The 21,506-nt window shown below is 36.9% G+C and overlaps 1 protein-coding gene across 4 annotated transcripts; it reads right to left on the bottom strand.

Moving 5' to 3' along the window:
• Positions 1-104: 104 nt before the first annotated feature.
• Positions 105-21,305, bottom strand: LOC120799424. Of its 4 annotated transcripts, none has more exons than XM_040144615.1 (26): positions 20,869-21,305; positions 19,061-19,774; positions 17,141-17,270; positions 15,750-15,908; positions 15,379-15,516; positions 13,873-14,024; positions 13,199-13,302; positions 12,873-13,062; positions 11,733-11,864; positions 11,187-11,330; positions 10,796-10,931; positions 9,792-9,942; positions 8,470-8,606; positions 8,225-8,336; positions 7,591-7,654; positions 7,138-7,341; positions 6,700-6,845; positions 6,163-6,281; positions 5,323-5,444; positions 5,093-5,190; positions 3,721-3,857; positions 3,247-3,371; positions 2,981-3,126; positions 2,011-2,113; positions 1,741-1,877; positions 105-1,388 (listed from the first exon to the last, which is right to left on the bottom strand). In XM_040144615.1, exons 2-26 carry the CDS (start codon positions 19,604-19,606, stop codon positions 1,274-1,276), a joined length of 3,747 nt encoding a protein of 1,248 aa, XP_040000549.1. In that variant the 5' UTR covers positions 19,607-19,774; positions 20,869-21,305; the 3' UTR covers positions 105-1,273. The 4 variants fall into 4 exon arrangements, with proteins under 4 accessions (XP_040000549.1, XP_040000548.1, XP_040000550.1 ...); XM_040144614.1 differs by having other exon boundaries at positions 20,951-21,305; XM_040144616.1 differs by lacking the exon at positions 20,869-21,305 and adding an exon at positions 20,702-20,767.
• Positions 21,306-21,506: the final 201 nt, after the last annotated feature.

Here is a 21,506-nt window from a genome sequence, read left to right as displayed (position 1 = left end):
AAAATAAAAAGTAACTATTTTAGTTCCTCATCTAAGATCAGTCTGGCATCTGGGCCAGATAACCCCACTAGAAGGCCCCTCCTGGAAAAAAAAGATTATTTGAAAATATGCACCATGTAAGCCTTGTATCAACTCAAATAGTAAGTGTATTAAAACTACAATTTGACATATTCAAATATTACACAAAAAGATTGGGTAAAAATGGGTAGGCCACCCTGAGGCCATGTTTATTTCAGTTTATATTAATTCAGCTGGGTTAATCAATTCACTACAAACAAATAGCTAAAAATTGAACCAGGAGCCTTTGGGCCCTGGAAGGTTTGGGGCCCTTTTACTTTGTAATCCAGCCTTGTGTGATGTGTAGGAACCACGGAAGCACTAAAACGAATACATTTTCCAACTCCTTTGCAGTAACAGAAATCCTAGTGGTGAGTGCTATTAGAAGCACGTTAACATGCGTCTCTGGCTGTATGTATGTAAGACTTAAAGGAAAATAATGTTTGCTGCACATATTAAATAGAAGACAGGCTCTGTCCTTTTTTAGTACTCACTAGTCACTAGTAAGACAATCACAACAAATTGGAAATTTTATTCAATACTCCAAAAAGTAATTCGCATTTTTCCAATTTGTTTGACTAATGAAACTGTGCATAGGAGTAACTGACAATCTGGAAAAAAACATATAGACTAATAAAAAAATCAAAAATCAAGAATCATCTCTAAATAAAAGTGTCAGCAGAGAAACCAAAATTACTTTCACTGTCAACGCAGTGCTCATATCAGGAAAAGAAAAAATTAAGGTTCACTTTTATATTCAGTAAGAAACATTCTGAAGCTACATATGTTTATTATTATGAAGTTAAGGTTTTTAGAATTGCATTCGCTTGTCTTACCTATTTTAAGATTTTGTTAATTAGTGCAAACGTAACATGGCTTTTCTAACTTGGTAACTTGTTTGGGGATTGTGTCAGAGAAATATCACTTCACTTAACATCTGAGTGCAAATCTATCATCGAGTCAGTGGAGTTATATAAAATAAACACAATTCACACAACTACTACTCTTCTGGTTTGTGTACTATTGCACGCAGTTCTCACCATAGTTCAGCATAACCAAAAACCTAACCTTAACCAACATGACAAACGTAAATTTCAACATTTAAATAAGATGGACCTGGGTAGAAAAATATAAAGAGTTGCCGGTTCATCTTCTTTTTCTTGAAACATCTATATAAAACTACAGAGCATTAACTCCAGAGGTTTTCTCAACAGATTCACTGAATTTGACGAGATCGATGATCCATCACCATTTTCTTCATGTCCCTGTCTGCTGTTATGTCGCTACGTTTAAGGTCACTTCCTGGGCCAGCCATTGGGTCATACTGGTGTCTGCAAGAGAGTATACAATCAACGGTGAAAATACAGTACACGGCAATACAGCAGATGAGATCGATTGCTAAGATTTTTTTAGGGGTGATAGTGGTTTCAGACTCCCTGCCTAAACCACCAATAGGGGATTTCTAGCACGAGCTTTGTCTGCTTGTATATTTATATGACAAAAGGCCCTTGGATGTAAGTCTCTTGCAGTATTTATAGTTTTAAATGGGCCAAGAGCAATTAGATGGGCTCCTTTACAAGCAGGTCATTGATTAACTGTTATGAGTCAGGTTAGTAACCACTGCCATAGTCATAACTCAATAACTCACTTTTAATTAGTGTTAACATTTGTAAGTGAACTCACAGTTTGAGGTGTTCCTCAATGGCCTTGCGTTCATACACAGTGCCGTATACAGTTTTCACAGGATCAACAAACATCCTCTTGGTGAGCGGGCAGATTAGATGTTGAGGTATAAACTGTGGCACAGGATCCACTAATTTCTTTACAATAAAAAAAAAAAGACAAGAACAGGAAACATTATAGAGTGTGTCAATTTAAAGACTGCAACACACCAAATATGTTTATGGAAGGTAATAATCCGCCACAACTTTGAAAATATGTTAGTTCATTCACCTTCTCCATGTCGTTCATTGACTTTCCTGCAGTTTGCTCTGTTTGTTTCTTGGCTTCCCGTTCGTACGTCTCACGGCTTGTCATGAACTCCTCAGCCAAAATGCTTCCGAGAGAAGTTCAAAGTACACGTCAAATGCTTCACATATCTCATCTTTGTATCATTATGAACATTAAGATGCCGCAGGCAGAGTTGTTAATTAACAAGGATCATCATCTGAACCATGAGGGGGGTACTTAATATACACAGTTCATAATAATGTACTTTGAAAACTCATATTCAATACAATATAATCATGCAACTAGAGTAAGAAGCTGTCGAAACACAAGAAATTATTTCCACATTGCTAAAGGTAAGCACTACTATGTAGTGCTATTACGAATATGTGATGCAGCTTTGTGATACAGGTTATCCAGGATGCCAAATGTGATGCCAAAAGAGAGCCAGATTAAGTTGAACTGGTTTAGTGATACAGGTCCCAGGTTACCTCTGCAGCAAAGCTTACCATGGTGATCTACCCAGGTCAAAAGCGAGTCAGTAACCTGAGTTAAACTCAAAGATAGCTGTATAACCCACTAATCTCGCTTCGTGGTACAGGCCCCAGACCTCATCGTGTTATTGTTGTAAAAACATTTTTCTCAGTACAGGAGGGAAAGCTCTGTTCTTCCAAATCCGTACAAACTCACAAATCCAAAAACGTGTTTGGCAAGGCGTCACTTTCCGGAGTTCTTTACACTCTCACTGCACTAGTAGATTATTAAACATCGTCAGTGATAATCCTGAGTGAAGATGTATCAGTGAACGTTTACATCAAAAGTAAAATAACGAGCAAACATATTTCTACCAGTTAACATTTTAAATCCATGCACCACACTTAACTTTGTAAATGGATCACAAATACCTGCAGCATAAGAAATGTCCAGATAAAATAAGAGCGTTAGCGTGATTTATTTATGAATGTACACATCTCACCTGTCCAGTGGATCGTCAGGCTCAGGGATGATTAGCAGTCCATACACAGCATCAAAGATCTCTCTTGTGGTAACGTGGGCATTGTAGCTGCGGTCAAATATACTGTGGCAGATGCGGCCCACGCTGTTGACATTACAGTGGTACATCTGTCATTCTGTTAAGTAAAATCTCTCTACCAAAAAACAAAAACAAAAAACCATGCACGGTGTATACAAAAACTTAAATTGCTATCATATAACATTACTGATTTACAGCAGGCAGGATACTCGAGTGACAAAGCGAACCAGTGGAGGCTTCACTGGGTAGTCAGGACCAAACTGGCAGTACAGCTCAAACACTCCTTTCTCATATGGTGTGTCAGGGGGGCCTTGCATGAGAATCCTCCAGAACGCTGAAAAGATAACAAAAATAAGTGAACACTGTAGCTATGAAAGGACTACGGTACACCCCAATTGTATAAAATCTTTATATGGAAGACGACATTTTGTGCTTTCATTTTTCAATAGAGTCTTGTCAGTACCAGTGTCGCACCACAATGAAGGCTGACAGGACATAGCACAGTGGGCACTTAGGACTGCACTTAGCATGTTGGTTTTCATGAGCTATTATTAGCAAAGGCATAACGTGGGTCTATCACGGACAACATAGCCCAGGTAAATCATAGCCTTGTTAAATTTTTTTCAAGATTAAGTCCTGTTTTGTGGGAGCAAAAAGAGGTCACGACAGACAATGTCACTTACTAAAGTCTGACTCTGATGGAAAGACCTTGAAGAAGGGGTGCGGATCACAATGCAGGCTCTTCAGCTCCTCCAGGATACGTTTGTCCTTCTCCATGAGACACCCATCCTTCGACTCCCGAAGCCTCTTTTTCAGAGCACTATTTTGAAAGATTATTAATGCTTCAAATGTAATGCACACATTTTAAAAACCCTTTAATAATTGTTACTGTTAAGACATCACAAGGCTCAGAGGATCCTGTTTGGTTGAGGCCATTGGTGAAACACTTTACATTTTTGTCCACAATTTGTCAATAAATGAATCAGACGATCAACAAAAAATTATTCCGCTAGTACTATTTTGATATTCAATAATCGTTTAAGTCCTTTTTTAAGCAAAAATGTCAAACATTCTCTGCTCCAACCCTTCTCAAATGTGAAGACAAACTGCTTTTGTTTGTCTTGTATGACAGTAAACTTAATATCTTTACATTTTTGACAGGTAGTTGGACAGAACGAGTAATTTGAAGTAGTCACGTTCATCTCTAGGAAATTGTGCTGAGCATTTTTTTTTAAACTGTTCTCTGACATTTTACTAGCAAAAACGGCATAATAATTGATAATGAAAATAATTGCCAGCTGCAGCCCTAAGTGACTTCGAGCTATCCTGCAAAATCTATGACATCTTGCCACTGAGGGGTGCTACAACAAAATGAAATTACCACTAATTGGCTATAATGGTGCAAGGGCAACCTGTCCACCAAATTTTAGTCAATCCATATTTTTTGTTCTTTTTTCTTTTAAGCTTTTTTAAAAACATTTATTTATTATCAAAGGTCTCTATTTTTAATTGTGGTGTTAAACCATCATTTTGTCAAATCATTCTATCTGCTATATGGCTGAAACGATTACTCAATTAGTTGATCAACAGAAAAATACCTGACAACTATCTTGATAATTAATCTCTCAAGTGAGAGGATTTGTTATTTTTCTGTGTTTTATATCATAACAAACCTAATATCTATGGTTTTGGATTGTTAATTGGAAAAAAACAAATTGTTTGAGAAAGTCACCTTGGTCTCTGAGAAGTTGCAATGGGCATTTTTTTTTTTTTTTGGTATTTTTAAAATTTAATTAGACTAAGGATTAATCAAGTAACTGTAAAAGTAATTGGCAGATTAGTTGATAGTGAAAATAACTGTTAGTTGCAGCCCTAATCTGTTACTATTACCTATCACATCGATCTACAATAACATCCTTTATGTGTGACAAATCAGATGAAGCATGAAGGAGAGTTAAAAAAAAGTGGTCACTGACAGATGGACAAAGGGCACAATATCTTTACTTGATCGGGTTTATTATCAGCGTCCAGAGGATGGTTGTTTCTATCTCTCACCTCTCTGTCTCTGTCACTTTGTTGTTCATCTGGGTTGGAAATGATGTCTCTGGATATTCATCATACCCATGAGTTGCAAAGATGCCTGTTAAAGTGCGCTACAAAATAGCAGGGAAAAAATGAACAAACAATGACAAGCTGTAAGGTTAAAGCGGTTAAATGGATTACTATGGTGTGTTTCATTTTTTGTGTTTAAATTCTTAAACAGAATAGTGGATACTGCAACGGACCTCACTGATAGAGGAAGGATCAAATATTTTCTTGGGTTTCCTCTGCTCCAAAGACAGAACTGTCTCGATCTCAAAGAGCTTCAAACCCTCCTTGGTTGTCTGCGGTTTGAAACAGCAACCACCTGGAAGCAATGTGGATGTGTGGTGGAGGCATGCAATGAATGTCTGAAAAACTGTACGATCAAAAAATATAAACATGTATGTCCACTATTATAAGTATTAACACACAAGACAATAATGGAATCTATAATATGCATTTTGTTACCCAGCATCCGGACGAAAATCTTGATTTTTCTCTGTTCTAATGGTCGAGGCTGTTATTTGATGTCACTTTGCGGCCGCTGACTCACACACACATTCTCCAGGGACTGTTACATCTGCATCTCTGTTAAGTCCTAGTTTTTTGCTTTACGGGATGTTTTACCAAAGCCAGACCTCTAGATATTGGATTTTACTTCATTGTGACATGTGTAAATCTTAACGACTGTTATACAGAGCTCGTTGGGTAAAGCACAACACTGGTGTGTGATTTAAAAATATGGACTTTTGGTCATTGTTTCTCATGACATCAGTCATTTTCAAATTTTTTTAATACAGAAACAAAGGATGATAAAAACAACGTAGTCTGGAATGCAACTGATGGTGCCTACATGGTTGATTTAATCGTGGGCATTTAGAAATGGTCAGAGGATAACTAATGTCAGATTTCTGACTGCAGTTTGGTAATGCTTCATCAAAATAAAATTTGTCTCAGAATTCACAGAATGATGCGCATATAGCATTTTTATGCAGCTTTATATATAGTTTGGTAATTACACTCAACTAAGAATAAAAGCATACCTGTTGCATTGCTGATTCCATGCAGCATATTGTTCTCCACATTTCCAAGAAGGATTGAATCCACAATAATGTTGGATTTGAGCAGTTTGGCTGTAACTGCAACTGGCTCTATCGAGGATCTACGGAAGTATGACAACACTCAGATTATGACCTCAGCTGCCCCCAAATAACATCACAAACTGTAGTTGACAGTATATATAGCAACATTAAATAAATGTATGACAAGCTGTATAACCAAGGCTTACGCAGTGCCAATTTGTGAAATAATAAAGCATGTTTTAGAATCAGGGGTAATAGTTGATATCCTTGATACCATTTGAAGAAATGACTGAGACAGATAATAGGGAACGAGAGATCACAGAGTCAACAAACCATCTCATTAATTAGTGTTATCAGATCTGGCTCTGGCTCCAGCAATTACAAATATGCATTAGTCAACACCTGTTCAACTCAAAGGTAAAGCATTTCACATATATTTTTGAATTTATAATGTAAAGTTGGTAGCGCAGGCAGATTAGCACAGAGAAGGAAATTCACCCAGAATCATTTCCATCAGTGAGACACATGATGCGAAGTCTGCAATCTGGGAATGTCGTCTTGACCTTTTCCAACTCAGACACCCCACGTCGTAGAGCATCGTACAGCAGAGTACATCCATTTGGCTCAAGGTTACGTATGTGCTCCTAAAATAAATAAATAAATAAAATAAAATAGAATAAAAGAAAAGAATATATATATATATATATATATATATATATATATATATATATATATATATATATATATATATATATATATATATATATATATATATATATAAAAAAAAAAAAGATTGACTTACATTTCTATTTAGGTAGATTACAACTAAACAAAAATTAGAACAAAAATTGGATGCAAAGTTAGCTGTACATGAAGAATCCACATTTGGCCAGGACGCTCCTTTGACGCGTTGATGGATGCACTATGTACCCTTACCTTGAACTTTTCCAGATTTTCAGTAAATGTGTGGAGAGTTTTCACCATGGAGTCGAACTTCACAAGGCCAATGACATGATGGAAATCATAAGCCATGCTTCTTGATGCAAAGTTGTCAAAGAGCTCCTTCACAGCGTTGATTTTCTTTATTCCTGCATTTCCGTAGCACTCTTCTTCCATGGACGAGCTTGTATCTATCAGGACCTAATGAAAATAAAGTTAAGAATAATGATATAAATATTGTATCTATGGACTACTGTTTAGTAGAAATTTCTTAAGAACAACAAAAAATAAATCAGAACAGCCATTTTTCTCCCTCAAATGCTAATGACCACGACAGCTTAACAAAACATACCAATCTTTAAAACTGTAATGGGTATTGTTTCAAGTATATTGGTTAGGGCCATTCCCTGTATGGATATTGTCAAGACTTAGCAAAGCCACAAGTGTTACCAGTATGGCCTCCTTTGGAGTCCTAGTTGTAACAAATGAGCCGTCATCTCTATGGTCACCAGTCCTGTGTTAAATGTCAAAAATCGAGACAGTCAGTTATTTGACGGTACATATGTGAAGCAAAACATCAGCTAGAAATCCTGGTAGCTCTGGCATTTTGGTGTATTTTATCATTTTATACATTTAATAATGAAAAGGACTGACTTGTACACTAGCTCATTCAAGTAGGGAAAACAAACACAATATCTACAAAAATGACTGAAATTCTTCCACATGGGTGCTGGCAAAAAATTTACAGGAGGGCCTCAGTGTTTGGCACTGGTTTTAGCGAAGGCAACCATGATTTCTGATTGCAATTACATTGAAACATGTTAAAAATACAATTAGTTTGTCAGTTTAATACAGGAAATAAACACATACCAATGCTTTGGATGAAGGCAGAATTTGATCTACAACATAACAGCGGTGTGACGGATTGTGGAAATTAACTCTATAGGTCATATAGTAAATGATGTTGTATTCTTCTGATGGAAAACGGGCTGTTAAAATCCCAAAATCGAGTTTGTTTTATATTGTATCCTGACTGACTTCATAACGGTTGTTTTTATACAAGCTGTAAGGTTCAGGTACTCACTTGGCTGCCAGTACATTCACATCCACTGTTTTCACTTTGCCATCCAGACAATCAAGCACTTTGATCATATCTGCTGATCCTTTGTCTTTATACAGATAAATACCAAGGTTGTCTGACAAAGAGAAAAATACACACAAAAAAATGATCCGTCAACAGCATGAACCCATAAAGACGGCAATGTAGGTTAAAAACATGTTATGTGCACAGAAAGGGGTGACCATCCAGACTGTGATTTAATGGAGTACCTTCACTCAGCAGAACAAGGCGAACCTGACTCTGTCCTAGACCCTTCAGATGAAGAGGTGGGGTCACATTGAGCCAAGGGAAAGATTTCAATGCTTCAACCATACTTCCAAAAGTCCGCTGAATCTTGATCTGAAAGCTGTCATTTAATTGTTTAGGTTAGTGACAATGAAGGTTTGAGTATAATCCTAAATCTTGATCAAAATGTTTGTTGAATGCATTAGACTGACGTTGGCTGAAATAACAAGTCAGAGAATGACTAAATTCAAAGGGCTTCAATCTCTTGGAGGATGAATGTGCGTCCGTAGCCTTTTCGTACACCAAATTCAATATCCACAGCCAATCTAATGGACATCTCACCAGAAGTTATCTTGTCGGCAACGTTGATGATTTGGCAAGCATGTTCTGCTATTAAAAAGGAGTTATGACTTTAACAGTACGCTGGCAACCTGCCCATTTTGAAACATCTTATACAAGTGGAACGTTTGGAAGGTCTTGAATATCGATGCAGATTTTGATGGCAATGTTTGGCTGCTCCATGTGCGTGTGAACATACAGTGAGATCGACATACAAATAAGAGGAATCTTCAAAAGTGCAAGCCTGCATACTGGGCCATGTTAACTCTGCATAAGAGCCACAGATGAAGAGCATTAAAACTATTTCAGATTTGAGAAGTGGCTAAACAGCGTTTGTGTGTTTATCCTCCACTGCAACCCTTTTGTCTCTTTAGTTGTGTATTAGTTGCAGCCCTAATATGCAATAACAACTACTTTCATTATCGTTTAATTTGGCCGACTAGTTTCTCAATTAATCGCTAATTCTATTAAAATGTAAAAAGAGTAAAAAAGCCTTCACAGTTTCCCGGGGGCCGAAATAACAAACAAATCAGGAAGGCTGGCTCTGTGCTGGGGACTTCTCTCGAGCCCTTGGAGTTGGTTGTGGAGAGGAGGATGCTGCACAAACTGTCTATCTATCTATCTATCTATCTATCTATCTATCCATCCATCCATCCATCCATCTATCTATCTACCTACGCATCTCTGAGTCTAGGTCACAGAGGCGTTTAAGATATGTTTTGGAGCAAAAGTTAAATACTGTAGTTGTAAGAAGTTGGAACCAGTAAATGTTTGGCATATTTGCTTAAAAAATGACAGATTAATCGATTATCAAAAAAACACAAACATACCACAATATACTGCATCTACTGAATATCATCTACAAAAAATATTAATAGTAAAATAACCAGATACAACTTCAAGGCTGGTAACTCTTTCTCTAAATTGCCTAAAAAAATAAATAAAGTAAAAACTTGATGGTACATACTTCTGACCAGTCATCTTGTCATGATGAGGCCAGAGAGGATATTTCTTGATGAATGGAGGCAAGCTGAGCAAGATTTTCTCAATGTCAGCGGCTCTCTGTAATGAGGTTTCTTGCAAAATCTCTTCAGTGCAGTTTGGAATTTTCTCTCCATCTAAACAAAAGGACAGAACAGGAAATCGAGCCAATAATAATACACCATTCACTACTAAAACATGCCCAGTTTTGCGAGACAATATGCAAATGCTGAATTTAGGTGGGATATCCATGCCAAACCATGCCAGGAGCAACTATTATCAGAGTGTCTGTTGCAGTGATGGTGCAAGTGGATTTCCCATAAACCAGTATGGGATGGTAGAAGTCACTGATGTACAGGATCAGACACGTGCAAACTTTGTACAAACTGCATTTCAGTGCCGTTCACCTGCAGGTCTTCATCTTATCACCTCAATGTTGCTGCTTCTTTTACTGCTTCTCACCATATTTCATATATTTAAAATGGTTCAGCTGACAGAGATGAAAAATGCCCATATCTTGATATATAGGACAAGAGCAGTTCACTGACAAGTGCCACTGTCTGTCCTTTAGCGATGAAGTAAGCACTGGTATGTGAGAGTGGAACAAAACTGCTAAAATTGACTCTATGTTACACAAAACTACAAAAAAGCTTCCCGTCATCAGACTTTTAAAAATTAAGCTCTCTCAGTTTCCTACAACAAAATTCCAAGTATAACCATGATATCTTGGGCGAGGGCACAATGGAAATGCTTTTGATCATGGTTAAAAATGGCACAGGTGTGATTAAACCATGCGGTACTGGACCAAGCATAAAAAGAGATTAAGAAACAAAAATTTTAAGGATGGATATTTTTACTTTGAGCATTTTGTAATCAGCCTTTTGTCTCGTCAGAAATCTACTATGAAGCATCTTCTCATTCACATAAAAATTTGTTATTACAGTAAGAATAGTTTTATGGTATTGTGACCGTTCATTGTTTTAGTTTTACCTTTGATTTTCTGGAGAACATATGCTCGTTCAAAGGCACATGGCACTCCAGGTACTCTAACTGGTTCACAGAAACGGTTGTCATCCTCAGACGTAAGAGTGATTGGTGCGTAGTTCTCAAGGTCTGATGACTGTTTCTGTCAAAGTAAGACAGATCAGAGGTGATCATTTCAAAAATCAATGCTTAACCGGGAATTGGTTATAGGACACATTCACAAATACATTAAAGTACAGTATCAACCACTAGCTCAAATTTATCTCAACATCCACAAAGATGTTGAGATACTGATATCCACACAAAATTTACGAACTTACAATTGGGGATGTGAGTTTAAAATTGCTGTTTTTACACTTCAAAAGCCCATTTCAGTCAAACCCAAATATCATCATACCTTTGATCTTGAAATGAGATGTGCCCAGCAGTACAATGAATTCTCAAAGACATACAGGTCCTTGATGCATTTGTTCCCTCGTTCTGATCCAAGTTGGGGCAAAAGCTCTCTGAAGAGCATGTACAAGCCTTCAACAACTGCAATCTACAGCAATGTAACAAGCACATATGAAGAAATTGGCACCGGTCAAAGCCATACACAAGAGTGAATAAATCATGATTACATTAAATTAATGAGCATTATGAGTGTTACGAAACGCTTGTACAACTCCAACGAATAGGATGAGTTCATTCCAATTGAAGAAAACATTTTCCCACTTACTGACTTAGCCACTAGCATGAGTACAATGAGACAGTGGCTTTAGAGCTACATTAACTTAAAGGAGGTGTGTCAATATTGTTAATCAATATACATGGCTTTGCGCAAGCAGCATTTTGACTACAACGTACACATAGTAAAGTTGTAATGCAGTAACTAGGCATACATCAATACAAGTACAATACAACAGACATTAAAGGCAAAATTATATCACCTCATATTGTTTACCTTCTGGTTCCTTGTAATTTTTTCATTCCTGCAGAGTAACTGATGCAAACTTTGGGCAAGAGGGTTACATCCAGTCAGTTTTCGTATGTAGGCAATCAATTTATTTTGTATTATTTTGGAATGATGCAGTTTCTAAAAGAAAAAATAGAAACGTAAATTACAAACAGGATAAAAGCCACTGGAGGGGGAGAGAGTAAAATTACCTGACAGTGTATCAACTTTATTGCTACATTTTCCAACTTTTTAGATTAGTTTGAATTAATTTCAGGAAAGTGCAGAGTAAGAAATCTAGAGCGAATTTCTAGTTGATTATCAGCTGTTTTTCATGGAAGATGCAAAAACAAACAGCTTCAGAAGCCAGACAGGAAAACTGGATATAGTCAAGCTGTAAGGAAAAAGGCACTTAAACATTTAAAAAAAAAAAAGCATAATGTCAATGGGGAGAGAAATATTAGATGAATTCATCCTCAAATAAAACTTTGTAGGATTATTTCTAAAGAGCGGAAAGAACAAAGTAAAAGGTTAAGGTTGGCAATAATCTGTATTTTGTTATTGTCAACAAATTCCACGAACAGATCCAAATCAAAAAAATGTTAGTCCCTCTCTCTATACTCCGACTTCTCTTTTATATATTATATTATATATCTTCTTCTTACTGCTGCACTCAGCCCTATGCCCATTTGTTCCTACTGAAGACGTAAATCTTAAAGAAAATGGCACATGAATATGGACTTTTTTTTTTAAAACTTCAAAAACTTTTGAAACAGCTCGGCATTGTTGTTTTTAGCAAATGTTACTCAAACAGCACTAATTTGTCACGGTCTACTTTCATGTAAGGATATGGTGTACTGACGAGTGGCAGGACGCTGTAAGTGAAACTGACTCTAGATCGACTCCAGTGAAAATACTTGTTAGTAGATCAGCTCATTCTTTGAGTTTTCATGAACTTTATTGACAATACGAAAAAAATATAGAATATCACCAGACATACTGTTCAATGAAAGGCAAAAGGGGATTGTCAAGACTGCAAAAAAATTACTGATGAGGAAAGGAAAACAATGGGCAGTGTAATATAGATACAAAAAGTAAAGTCATGAGATAGCAAGAAAATGGGAACAATATATTATAAACACTGCTTACAACAGCATAAAGTGAGGACAGAAACACACTGATTCCTTTCTGGGTTTGTTGGACTGAAGCCACAACATCATTTATGAAGAAAGTCTCATCGTATGACGACTCATCACAAAACGTGGATAGAGAGAAGGCAACTGTTGACCTCTCAGAGATTCCACAGCTTTGCAGCGTAACACCACCACAGGACTGACCTCTGAAAATATAAAAAAGCACACCAGAGAACAGAGGTGCTGCTTGAGTGCTCGGCACTACATGATAAAAGAAATCTGTGTTGACAAAGAGGGTCACAAGCCACAAAATCAATGCTTATTGTGGTAATTCTGAATTACTTGTAATGAAGGACATGTACTGGGATTCCACTTGCATTTGCCAACTCGAATCTCAGGCTGGTCAAAGTGTCGCTTTCTAAGTTCATCATCAGGTCGAAGTCTCCCTAATTAAGTGAATAAAACATGCAGATTTAACTTCAATTAAAACTTTATATACTATAAATGTTAACAAAATAAGGCAATGCATTTCCATTTACAACCCTCACAATTAAGTTCACTGACAGACACAAACATCCTGAACTCTACTTAGAGGGATATAAAGATGGAGTTCAAATCTATTTCTTCAACTTCATTTTTTCTTGACAGTTAAGTTAGTTGAATTTATCCAAGGTTTCCTAGTGGAGGTGGTTTTGCCTGGTTTGCCACTTTGGACACTCGCTTGTCTTGCTTACACAATAATAGATTTAAAAAATCATTAAAGAGTAACTTAACACTAAATCTTCTTTTTTCTAACTTTTTTCTAAGCTACTTTATTACACTATTGATTGATCCTGGCCACATTCTGAAGGGATAATTACAACAGAAGTTATTTTCCATTGTGTGGAGAAAATGAAGAACTTTTGTGCACTTGGACCCCCCCCCCCAGAAAAAAAAACAAACAAACAAAAAAAACAACTGGTGAAACTGTTGATAATATCATTACTGGTATCATAACCATCATAGTTAAAACGTACCTTGAGCATGATGTGGCATCGAATGACATCCTCTCCAGAGGTATCGCCAAGCTCTTGCTTTGGCATTTGTGGAGCCTGTTTCAGGTTTTCCTTTGGTGTGAATATGGCATAGATCACAGTTCCACTTTGAATGTGCCTGTCTTTCAAAGACCCTGTATAAAGAGACGTTAAAACTGAAAAACCGTACTAGATTTTGTACAGCTGAAGAGAAATCAAAGTTTTTATTTCACACAAAAACTGGAAATGTTATTCCCATCGACATGCATGGAACTGTAATCATTTTCTGCATTCAAGACTGTTTCATCTGGAAAACCCTTTCCCTTTCTTGTAGTTGGTGCCTACAACTGTCCCCCAAAGTTTATCATTCACATTTGATGTGGTGGTATAAACTGTCCGAAGGTAGGGACAGGTGAGACTTTGTGCATGATTTGAGGCATATTTAGCACTGATGTTTTTTTTCAAAATCAGGAGTTACCCCTACAATCTTTGTATGTTTGGATTATAACAATGTGATATATAATAAATAAAGCCAATGCCACAAGAAATGTCAGTGTGAAATACTGGGACAGTTTTGTCATTGGCCCAATACAGGTATATTTAGTCAATTTTTTATGGCAATAAACTGACAAATATACACTCAGTTGCCAGTTTATTAGGTACAACTAGCTGAAACAAATGCAACAGCCCTGCAATAAATCCTACCTTAATGAAAGTTGTAACGTTCAGTTCTTGCTGAAAGTGTTTTAGAGAGATGTTGATTCAAGGTTATGGTCATTTTGCCTTATACAGAGAGATGTTTCTGTTATTTAGCCTACACTCATCGATATAAATGGGGTGGACAAAAATGTAGAAACACCTGTCATTATAATGCAATGCAGTTCAAGAGCATCAGAAACTGCAGTCTTTGAATCAACACCTCTCTAAAACCCTTTCAACCAAAACTGAACAATATAACTTTCATGAAGGAAGGGTGCATTGCAGGTATGTTACAACAGACTGCATTAGTTTTAGCTAGGTGTACCTCACAAACTGGGAACTGAGTGTATTGTGAACCCTTGAATACCACAATATGCAATAATGACCCACATGGTCAAAATATTAAGTTTTGTAAAGGTTTAAAAAAGGCAATTTATTCTATACCCTCACATTCCTCCCTGACAGCATCTCTTTTGCTTTTTAAATATTTCTTTGGTGTACGTAATACAAATACATCAATTTTTTTTTTTTTTTTTCAAACATTAACAGCCATTGTTTCTTTAAAAGGCGGTGAAAGTAGGGTGTCCAATTAGAACTGCGGAGCTATGTTTTTTTTCTTTTTAAGAGGTCTATATGCAATCAAAGTGGATTTTCCTGTGGTCTGCACTGTAGTCTTACTTGTTTGATCATAAATAACATAAATATGTACACAGTACTTGATAAGAAAGTTAATAAACTGCTCAAATGTACTTAACATATAATTTTTCATCTAACAACCTTAACTGTAAAAAGGTTTTTAGGTTTGCTCACATGTGTTGAAGAAGGGATCATCTGTCAAGGGCATCCCATCGATTGTGTAGAGACAGACTCCTGTGGTGTTGCCAACATTTTCAAGGTGACAGATCCTTAACATAATATCTTCAACTGTGTTTTGCGCTGGATCCAAATCTGTAAATTACAAATTTCAAAATCTGCATCTCATCAAATCTGCTACTATTATGCAAAGGGTGGTATATTTCAGGACATGGTTTGACAGCAGACTTAGGTATTTCTCTGCTCACAATCACAAAACATTTGAAGGTAAGCTGCCCTTAAGCTGTATCCTGTAAACAAGTCAACGGAATGACCTAAATCATTGATAAAAATATTAAAATATGCATTATAAGATGTTTCCCTCTTACTTTCAATATATTTTGGTTGAGGACATTTGGGGTATGTGTACTGCAGACAGAACGCCTCCATTGATTTTTGCACAGGTGTCACAGTTTGGACTGGACCTCTGAGTCCCTGAATGAATTTTTTCATTGCCAAAAACCGGTTCTTCTCCACATGACTTAGGCCTGTAAAAAAGAAGAGATAAAAAACAAGACTTTTGCAAAAATGTTCTCACTGTCCCTCAAAATGTCTTATTACTGTATTTATCAGTGTGATATCTGGAATTTCATCATCCTGTGCGACCATCTGACTCTCCTCCTGGTCGCTCATTTTTACGTTTCCAGCAGTGTGTTTTTTCCCCCCCTTGTTTTGGCCCTACAAATGTCAGCTATGTGAGTCAATTACTGTAGCATAATAGGATTATGAATATTACTCATCAGTTTATCATTGTTATTGTGGGAAATTTTTTGGTAATGATGATCAAGATCGTTTTATTGCCCAGCCCTAGTAGATACTTACGTTTACACATCTTCAAACAACAATTTAGCTCTAATTGATTAGCTTTAAATATTTTTGCACAGCCCCATCTATTGTATGTTTTGGCATTGTCCCATAACTCATGGTGATGTTTTCTTTAAATCGAGAAAGTATTTTTCTGACAATAAATCTCAGTCCTCTTTTAATACAAACTGTAATGTAATGCAATGCAACATACTCACAGCACTTTATTATTAATGAGAAGACTTTAATTGGTTGTCTATATGGTTTTTCATGAGGCTGTATTTTTTTTTAAAATGGTGTTGCACTAGACAGCCTTTTATTGAAAGTGTTTCTAAGACTTCACCTACATTCTTTTCATATAAGATGCATAAATATTAGAAACACTTCACAACTTACTTATAATTCAATACAATTACGCCACAAACTACATCCACCAAACGCACAACAAAGCTTATGACCTCTGACAGTATATACAATTAGGATTTCAAACAGTTAAAACATTTCACAAAGATATGTATTATATGAATGTTGTAGCAAATTACTGTGTCAAGTAAGTTATTTTTTTTCTTCCTGATAACTTGTACCAGGAAGATTGTGTAAAGGACCTTGAGTAGAATTTCTAGTGAATAACATGGTCAGACAAGAACAAAACAATAATTTTACTGTATTTTCCACTGGGTGGCAGTCAGATAAGTACTTAGTTAAGTGTTCAAGAAAACTACCGTCAACTAAGGCAATTGTGTACAGAATCCAAATTCTCTTCATTCTCACATAAAAATAGTATTGATATATTTATGTTGACATATTTTTAAGTGCCTACAAAGCTTTCATTTTCCAAGCAATTCACATATAAAACTGAAAATCTAAGCTTACCTTTACAAGGGTGTTGAAATTCATCCATATTCAGCACTCTTACCTAAGTTTTTTAGATCTTCATCTGTCACACCATCCAGGAAATCTCTTTCGTCTTTTACATCCAACTGAAGAAACCCATTGTAGTACGTCTCCAGTCTGTACTGCTCAAGTAGGTTGAATATTGCACCCACCTAAACAAAGATGTAAGGAGATTATATTTGTTTTCACTCTCAAAGGTTTTTTGAATAATTGTGGCAAATGACATTATTGGAAAATACCAAAAACATATGTTACAGTCAACAGCAGAGAAATTATATTATTAAATTCAATTTACATTACTATACTCATTAGAAACTGAAGATAATACCAGTAGTTGAAGTGAGAATTATTCAAACATTATTTAAAAGAAAACCAGCATTCCATTTAAAAAAAAGAAAATTTTTAAAAAGATAACTGCATATTGTCAGTGGGACATTCATAGTAATGCATTTGGTTGTTGTGCAAAAAATAGTTGTGTAAACCCCCTGCCCCCTGCCCCAGCAGTGTATGATTGCTTAACAAAAATACACATCAATCTGCCTTTCTGTAAGTGTGCCAGTGTTAGCCCACTGGCTAATTTTCAACTGCAGTCCTCTGTCGAGATGATCCCATGTCATGCAGTTTAGGATCAAAGCTTGGCACAACTGTCTCTCTGTTATGAAGGACTGTCTAGACTTTTAAACATATGCCTAAAGATTGTAGAGCCAGACATATTGACTACAGATTTCAAGCTGTGTATACAAAGGGAAATGGTGGATGTAGCAGCATTACTTCATTCATTTTATTTAAGGAATACCCTCTTGTAAACCTATGAAAACGAAACCAAATGGAATAGAATCCAAAACTGTAGAAAGGAATCATTCCAACATCGAGTATTTAGTAATCATGGCCACAGTGTCCTAAAGAAGTTTAAGTGAGGTTCAATAAGTTTCTTGTTCAATATGATTCAGTTACCTACCCATGCAGGGTAATATTTTCTTAGCATGTCTACAAGTTGACAGTGTTACAAAAATAAATCAAATTATATTGGATATTTAACAACACAACATTAGAAGCTTTCTAGTTCAATCCATACAAAACCCAAAGTGTAAAAATAACAATTTGCCATTTTGTGGGGGTTATTTGCCGGACTATTTCTTAGCTGGGAACAGTAAACCACTGTCCATTCCCATTTTTTCCAGTCTTCTTGCTAAAGTAAGTTAACTGGCCACTGGGTGTTGCCTTATATTATCATGAGACGGACATTTCTTATCTAACTCTGACAAAAAGCGAATAAGCTTACTTCCCAAAATGTTCAACAATTCCTTTAATAACATCATGGTGCTGAAAACCAAACAAACATGGACGTCTCTGCCAAAGTCCCTTTAAATGTTAAAAAAAACATTAAAAACAGATTAAACATATAGTGGTATATTGTCAGTGCGCAGTATTTTTATCTCTCAAATGACCAACAATCTTCAACTGTCCAATTATGTGAACACTTATAAATATGGGACTCTTCTCCATCTCTACCGTCAATCCCATATAACGCAGCACAAGCTGATGACATCAGTATGACGTCATCAGGGTTATATTGTCAGACTTGGTGAAGCTCTTCCAGAACCACAGAAAAAACTTTAGACAACATTTTTCACAGTCTGAGGAGTACCAACCATGACCCATGTACTGACTTTGACATGTAAAAATAAGAGGAATGCCCCTTTAAAATTAAATACATGCTCTCAGTAAAATCCTCTGTCTGAATTTTGGTGCACAAACTTACATAATGTGTAACTTACATCATTTAAAGTACTAGGAAAAAAAGCATATTCTAATCGTAGTTGTAGTCAGTTTATATATCTACAGGTAAGTCAAGCTGTTCAAACACATATTTGAACTCCCCAAAATTTAAATGAATAAATTAAGGAATAATTTCTGCATTTTAAGAAATGTTCAAACGCACCTGTTGTGTTGTTCTCTCATCTGCGTCATGACCCTGCAGACAATGTTGGTCAGTGCGACAGTACAGCCTCAGTGCTTTGTTGTGCTGAGGGCACAGCTTCTCTTTCAGCTGATCTAAAGCTGGGATCAGTTTATGGGCCTTTCCACGAAAGCGTTCTTGGTGGACCCTCAAGTGAGCCACGCAGTAAGACTCCGAGCACACAATGCAGGATTTAACAGCTTTGCTCGTTCTCCCTGTGCAAAGACTGCACTTCAATTCCTCAGGTTTGGCCAAGTGCTGAGCTGCAGCTTGAAGTCCAGTTCGCTGAAACTTTTCCACCACTTCACCCAGAACTGTGTTTCTACTCAGCAGAGGTCTCGGATTAAACACCTGCCTGCACTGAGGGCAGCTGTACTGGCCTTCCTGCCTAGTCCTTTTCCAGTAGTCTTCAATACAGTCCAAACAATAACTGTGTCCACAGGGGATCGTCACCGGGTCTCTCAAAACCTCCAGGCACACTGGACAACAAAACTGGTCTTGTTCAACAGAAACAGTTGCTGCTGCCATCTCCTACACACTCCAACAGAAATAGGAAGGGACAAAGATGGGCGTAGCTCACAGGTTTAGTGATAACAGCTTCTCAGTTTTCACCTTCTGCACGCACCAGAGCTGTGATGTTTTAAGTTTCTATTCTCTGTTGCTTTTTGATGGGAGGGCCTGACTAGAAAATGAAACCTATGAAAATGAAACCAAACAGAATAAGTTAGAGACCAAAACTGCGGAAAGGAATCATTCCAACATCGAGTATTTAGAAATCATGGTCAGTAAGGCCACAGTGTCTTAAAGAGGTCTGAGAAGGATGAGGTTTAATAAGGCTTCCTGTTCAGTATGATACAGTGCCCAGGGTTGCAGGGTAATGTTTTCTGAACAGACTTCCCCACAAAACCTGTACAGAGTCGTTGCCCAGGCACACAAACATAACAAAAGCAACTCACAACCATGATACATAAAACAGCCCGCCACAACAAGTTCCTTGTTATTATGACAACATACCAATTTATCATGTTATAATGAGGAAAGTTGTTTTAACAAGATGTGTTGCTTCAACGAAATAATCCTAAAGTTTTGTGATACAAAAAATAAAATCATATGTTGTTATAATAAAGTTTTTTTAAAAGGTAATAAAACAGTTTCTTGTAATAATGAAAAAATATGTCATAATAAGGTGAAAACACCTTGCTATAAAAAGAAAAGCTGCTGTTAAACGAGAAAATGAGCAAATATCTTATCTTGTAGTATGATGCTTTAGTATAACTAGTGTCTTCACAGTGACAGTAACGTTTAATAACTTTAGCTTGACTGACTTACCAGGCTAAAGAAATAATACAAGCTTATTTAATTATTAATTACAAAATTATGTTTAAGATGGGAACACTGACCTTTGCAGTGTTAACATGGACTATGACGGAGCAACAAACCTACTGCTAGCTAAAGTTTGCATCGATGCTAGAGATTCACTCAATCGAGGCTAACTAGCTTCCTTAACTGAGTCAGGGAGCTGAGCTAAGACTAGCCTTAGACAGCAAGGTTTACTATTGTTAAAAAATGTCATTTTAAGTTTTTTCTTGTTTTTTTTTTTTTTAAGAAATGATGGTGACTTACAAAATTTCTTTGAAGGTGGACTGACCTAGCCACATTCTTAAACACGCCCCCCGGCGTCGCGCGGCTCCCTGCGCTTTGACGGACCACTTAACAGGTATCTATCTACAACTCTGGCCCGCATAGTCTAAATTTCGCTGTTGATCATCTGGCTATATGTCAATACAAACCTGCAATAACGCTGTTTCCGTTGAAAAATGTTTTATAGTATAGTTATTGAGGTTTCTCGCTGGGCTTTGGTGCTGTTCTTACCTCGACACAGCAGGCGAGAACCTCGGCTTTCTCTTTGTCGCGCCCTTTGCTGTGAATTTTCCAGTCGATGTAGCAATTTATAGGAAGTAAAAGTTCACGATGCTGTAGGTACGTCAACACTTCCTAAGGCCACTTCACAGTAAAAGCCTGTCTTTCTGGTTTATCCTCTGTAAAATTTTTGTTTCGATTCCAGTATGAATTTGGTGTAAATGAGGTGATACATAAATATTCTGCACTCAACTTACACTCAGTTTTATGGTAATAAACCTCCTGAAAAGGGGGTCTGTGTCAGCAAAACCGATTATACACCCTGAACCGCTTAGAGAACCTTCTTGTGAACCAGTTGCAGTTTATTGTTCAGTTTTATGGACCTGTGATCAATTGGTTCCACTAGACAGGTGTTTTGGCTGATCAGACTCTCAGGACTCTGTAGGCGTATACAGGTGTATACTTTTCCGTTCAGTTCTGTGCACCTGCTACGGCAGGGCAACACTTTCATGACATCAGGTGATTCCTGGCAGTAATCCACCCAACTTTGACCTGAGCAGAGCAACGG

This window comes from Xiphias gladius, chromosome 14 (genome assembly GCF_016859285.1).
Source record: "Xiphias gladius isolate SHS-SW01 ecotype Sanya breed wild chromosome 14, ASM1685928v1, whole genome shotgun sequence".
In the NCBI taxonomy this organism is placed as follows: Eukaryota; Metazoa; Chordata; class Actinopteri; order Istiophoriformes; family Xiphiidae; genus Xiphias; species Xiphias gladius.
The sequence above is the reverse complement of the archived record's forward strand: the minus strand, read 5'-3'. Positions and strand labels throughout refer to the sequence as shown.